The sequence below is a fragment of the Acomys minous genome (assembly GCF_964271855.1).
Source record: "Acomys minous genome assembly, chromosome: 10".
NCBI lineage: Eukaryota > Metazoa > Chordata > Mammalia > Rodentia > Muridae > Acomys > Acomys minous.
In genome coordinates this window covers 47,098,192-47,103,601 of record NC_140491.1, presented here as the reverse complement: position 1 = coordinate 47,103,601, position 5,410 = coordinate 47,098,192, and the positions used below count along the sequence as shown (strand labels likewise).

At 47.9% G+C, this 5,410-nt stretch overlaps 1 protein-coding gene across 1 annotated transcript; it reads right to left on the bottom strand.

Moving 5' to 3' along the window:
* Positions 1–743: 743 nt before the first annotated feature.
* On the bottom strand, positions 744–4,529 carry TMED4 (transmembrane p24 trafficking protein 4). Its single transcript, XM_084799296.1, has 5 exons — positions 4,330–4,529; positions 4,058–4,158; positions 3,619–3,744; positions 3,248–3,394; positions 744–2,271 (listed from the first exon to the last, which is right to left on the bottom strand). The coding sequence occupies exons 1-5, from the start codon at positions 4,487–4,489 to the stop codon at positions 2,122–2,124; spliced, it is 684 nt and encodes a 227-aa protein (XP_084655422.1). The 5' UTR covers positions 4,490–4,529; the 3' UTR covers positions 744–2,121.
* Between the last annotated feature and the right edge of the window lie 881 nt (positions 4,530–5,410).

Below are 5,410 nucleotides of genomic sequence, written 5' to 3'. Positions count from 1 at the left end.
ATTTGTTGGGTTTCCAAGGCGGGGTGGAGAGGACTCAGCAAGAGAAGCCCTACTTGCTCACTGAGATGTGCGCTCCAGTGTGTTTACTGTTGGACGAGCCCATCAGGGCCTGGCCTAGCCTTTTCTGGCCTCTTATTCTCCGAGGCCCAGTCTCTACTTTGCTGCCTAGAACTCTTAAGACATCATCAGAGCAGAAACGTGTCCCTTCTAAAGGGCCTCTGTTATGGATCTGCACATCCAAGTCATTCCAAATGTAATGTATCTTATTTCTGGGCATATGTTGGCACCCACTTGTAATCCTAACACTTGGGAGGCAGAGCCAACAGGATCTTGATTTAGAGACCAACGTAAGTTCTACCTCAAGACTGTCTCAAAACCTCAAGGCATTCTCTTAGTTGGGCATGGTGGTACAAGCCTTTAACCCTACCACCCTGGTGCCAGAGACAAGCAGATTTCTGTGAGTTTGAGGCCATCCTGATGTACACCAAGGCTATGTATACATATCCTGTCTCAAAAAGCTAAAATCTAACTTCTCATACTAACTCTAACCTGAAGAAAACTGCCAGGCTATTTAAGTAGCAGAGGAATTTTTTCTGGTGGCCATCCAGAATTGGAAAGAGGAGGGACATGTAAAACTTTTTTTTTTCTCCTTCTTCTCTGCTAACTAAAAAAAATATTGCATACACTCTAAGTATAAAATAGGCTTGTATATAATAGAGTACAGAGAAATAACAAGAGGAGAGTTTAGTTCTATAAGTCAGAAAAGGAAATTTAATAAATATTCCAAATAAATATATAATAAAACTATGAAATAAAACATCAAGAATGGGCAACTAATGGCCTGAGGTTTATACAGAAGGGGGCGAGGGATGTGTAATAAAAGCTGTTTATGCTTTAGGAGCTAAGAACCAAATTCTTTTGTTGTTGTTCTTTGCTGACATTTTATCTACCAGGGTGAGAATGATTGGGCCATCATCCTACCCATTCCCAGGCCAAGCTTAGCATGTGCGCCCATTGAAGTCTACCCTAGGTTTTCTACAAAGGCAAGCAGTAATAGACCAGTAACCTTCCCTCCACTCCCCCTACCCCTTTTTTGGCCTTACCGCTGCCCATAACCTATTATTTCATATCAAACATAGCTACTATATTCTATTTCATTGAAAATTTTTGCATAAAGAACCAAAATCTGGTTCCTTTGAAGAAAATGTGTGATAGCACATGCCTCTTTCATCACAGCATGTGGGAGGCAGACACGGTAGATCTGAGGCTAGTCTTGTCTATAGGGAGCTCTGGGTCAGCCAGAGCAACAGAGTGAGGCTGTCTCCAAACCAAAATGGAACCTACAAAACATTTACCACTGCTTACGTCAAACTTGACGTGTGCACTGCTCCGAGCTGCTCTGTCACTCTCTGGGGGATTGGACTCACAAGTGTTCAAGACCACTCACTCTTTGTGCCTTCTAACATGGACTTAAGAGTAACTACAGGATCTGCTTTCTGGTCCTAGGCTGCCTAGATTCTGAGCACTGCATGGCAGCTGTGAAAAACGTGTGAAGAAGTAGAAGGCGTAAGGTCTGGATTGGTGGTTTTGGCTAGTTTACAGGCAGTGATGATGATTCAGTCAGGAAGGAAAATATATAATTTATCCAAAAATAGTTCTAAAATATAGAAAAACATCTCAATCCTTCAGGGCAAAGAACTGCCCCTTATTTACATTCACAAAGCTGTTGGGAGAACTCAGGACTAAGCCAGGGACACTGAGGCAGGGCCTCCTCCATGGGCACGCCAGTGGCCTACCGCACGAGTAGACAAACAGAAAACAGAGGAACATTTGGTCATCTCTTCAAAAACAGAAGAATCATCAGAGGCAAAAGAAATGACTCAATCTGGGGTTAATTCCAAGTTCTCCCAAACCCTAAGGCAGATTTTTGAAAGCTTGGACGAATGTCTGTCTCTTGGAGAAACAGGGTCAGAAGCAGCTGATCTGAACGGCTTATTACCATGATACCAATGGGACACGCTGTTTTTCATTTTTCCTCCTCAAAATCCAGGTGGACAAGGGGCTGGGTGGGGAAATTATCAAATAATCGAAGCACAAGGGAAAGGTTACATGGCAAGAGCCCTACACCAGCTTCTTGGCCTCAAAGAAGCTCTTGAGGTGACGCATCTGCCAGATGCCAGTGAGGATGAGGATGACCGTCTGGGCGATGGACCACCACAGCACCCTCTGGTTGGTGCTCTCACTGGTCAGACGGAAGCGCTCTTCACGATACTGCATGGGACAGTGAACAGAGGATTAGAACGGGCAGGAAAACAGAACCTGCTATTATAAGGCCTTCCATCTGTGTGACCACACAACTCCCAGACCGAATGCCTCTGGAATACCACCTGTAATTCCACTCAGTGGCTAGTCTCCTCACTGAGGCAGAAAGAACAGTAACATGGTGAGTGGGGAGTCAGTGTTAACACTAATCAGGATCACACACGAAAAACCCGAACTGCAGTTTGGGAAATGGAGTGTTTGATGGCTCCAGATTCTCTCGGAAGGTGTAAGTTACGCACGCAGGTGGTAATGACAATTACATGAATCCACTTAATGCCACAGGACTGTACACTTAGAAATGATTGAAATGATAAGTTTTTTTTATATATTTCATAACAAAAAAAACCTCAAGGGGTTAAAAAAAAAAAAGAAAAGAAAACTCAAAGAGAAAAGAAAAACCAAAGGGTCTACAGCCACCGCACTACCCCGAACACTTGAGAGCTGATCTCAGAATCAAAGTAGGGGCAGGACTCATTAGTGCTTGGATGGGGGACCATGTGGAAATACTAGGTGGTCTCAGCTTTTAAAACACACACATAAACACACACACATATATATCATAATTATATATAAATTATGTATATGTATAATTATAGTAAATATAATTATATGTACATAAATTATACACACGTGTGTGTGTGTGTGTGTGTGTGTGTGTGTGTGTGTGTATAGCTGAAGGCATGGCCCAATGGTAGAGATCTTGCCTAACATTCAGGTAAGGCCCTGGGTTCAACCCTTGGCACTGTAGACATAGACATGAAGTGAGGAAAAGCAAACCTCCCCTAGGTAGTAGACTGATAACTCCCAATTCAATCTCTGAAAAAATGTATCTCCCAAGTAGGAAAGGCCCCGCAAGAAACACCGCCTCGTGGGTTTAAAGGTCAACCAACCGCAGCCACAAGCTCGAGGCAATGCCCGGCCTTACCCTCTGATAATCCTGCTCCTTCTGGATCTGCTCCACCTGATCAAGCAGCTGGCGAGCACGAAGCTGTAGCTCTGTTAGCTTATCCTTAGCAGCAATCTCAGGGTAGTTGTTGGCATGCTCCCCCACCTGGATGTCCAGGTGCACCCGCTACGAGGAAACAGGAGGAATGAGTGGGTACCGCCCACTGCCCAACCCTGTTACGGAGTTCCTTTCTTGTCTCTGGCTAAGTGAGGAAGAAAGACAAGCCTGGTTTCCCCAACTCTAACTGTGCCCACCCGCCCCCACCCTCAAAAGCCAGGGGCGAAAAAAAGACAGCAATAAGTCAACTCTGGAAGCAGGTGAGAGCCGCTTAAGACCCACGAGCCTCTTACCAGTTTGCCTCCAGCAAAGAGAGCCATCCTGGTGGAGTTGGAGTGCAGACAAATCTGATGGTCACCGGGTGTGTGGGAAGTGAACGTGAAGCGGCCCTCGGAGCCATATTGGCGGGACAGCACCACCTGCAGTATGCATCAAACCCCAAATTTAAGCCACCACCTTTTATCCCAGCACTTGAGAAGCAGAGGCAGGCGGATCTCTGAGTTCGAGGCCAGCCTGGTCTACAGAGTGAGTTCCAGGACAGCCAGGACTACAACAGAGAAACCCTGTCTCGAAAAACCAAAACCAAACAAACAAGCCTCAGTTTTACTACGGTGTCCCAAAATGCAAGAGCTGGTACCTAGGGACTTTTACCCTGGACCAAGGAGGTACTTTACATCTCTTAAGGACATTAATGGACAGAGAGAGCCTTCCCAACCAGGGGTGGAGGTTTACCTTGCTGTCCGGATCCTTCACCTCTACGTGCATGCCCAGGCCAGGGGTGGATGGCAGGAAGACCTCCTTCTGCTTGTCCCACATCTGAGTTCGATAGTTGCCTGTGGGACAGACACACAGTCACGCCCGGCGCCCCCAACAAATAGTCCCGGGGTGCTGGGCAGGTGCTGGCCTCAAGACACTCTCAGGATGGGGGCGAGCTGACAGGGAAGGAGGGGTGCTTCCGAGGACCAGGAGAAAACAAAGGGCCCTTCCACCCTCAGCCCCCTGACCGATGACCATGGTCTCGTCGGGTATTTCTTCGATGAAGCAGCGCTTCTCGGTCTCGCCGATGTGGAAATAGAGCCCACGGGTACCCGCAGCACACACAGTAAGCACCAGCAGCACAAACCGCACCATCGCCTGCAGTCCCCGGACCCCTACACCTGCCATCGCGCCTCCGCCTCGCGCATGCGCACGCTTGCGCACTGCTCGGCTTTTGCGCCGCAGCCTGAAAACGGAAAGCGCGCCTGCGCAGTGCTGCGGGTCCTCAGCCCCGCTACCCGCCTCCCTCAACCAGGCACCGGACCACAGGCCGTAGTGTTGAACTGCTCTGCGCCTGCGGTCCTCCGAGCGTAGACTAACCTTACAGAGAGAAAAATCGTGCGCAGTGACACTGCCCGAGGCTTTTTTCTGTCTCTTGTTGTTGGGCTTAAATGCCCGTGCGAGGCTCCACTGTGAGCCTGCGCACTGCACACTGTGAGGCCAAGCTAGAGAACTTAACACGTACAGTGCTAGGTGCGAGGAGACCTTGTGATTTGGACTCGGAGGCGCGAGGTGGTCAGCCTCTAGCCCTCGAGGCCTGAACAGCACGAGTTCTTGTCTCCAGTGGCCGAAGTAAAGTAAACCCTGCTCATGAACATGCTTCAGAAGAAACACATTTGTGTCCTTTCACCGTTGCAGGCTTTACTGAGTAATAATAAATTCACAAGTTAGTCAGCTTCTTTGGCTACAATCTGCCAAGTAGTATCCATTTGGCAATCACGTGGAGGTTTCTTGCTTGGTTTTGGACAGGGTCTCAAGTATCCGAGATTGGTCTGGACTTTGTGCTATTTAGCCTGCGCAGCCGTGTTTCTTCTGCCTCCATCTCCTGAGCTGTGGGTCATCACACCTGGTGCTGCTGGGGTGCTGACGACGGCGTTTCCTGAAAGCTGCCCAAGTTCTCTGCCAACAAAGCTACTACCAACCCAAGCAAAGGTTCTTTTATTCCAATCTTAATTACTAATCCTATCTCTCAGGTCCCACTTTATACATCATACAATGATTATATCTAGGCATATGTCCTAGCATCAGTTGTCAAATTGACCTGACGGG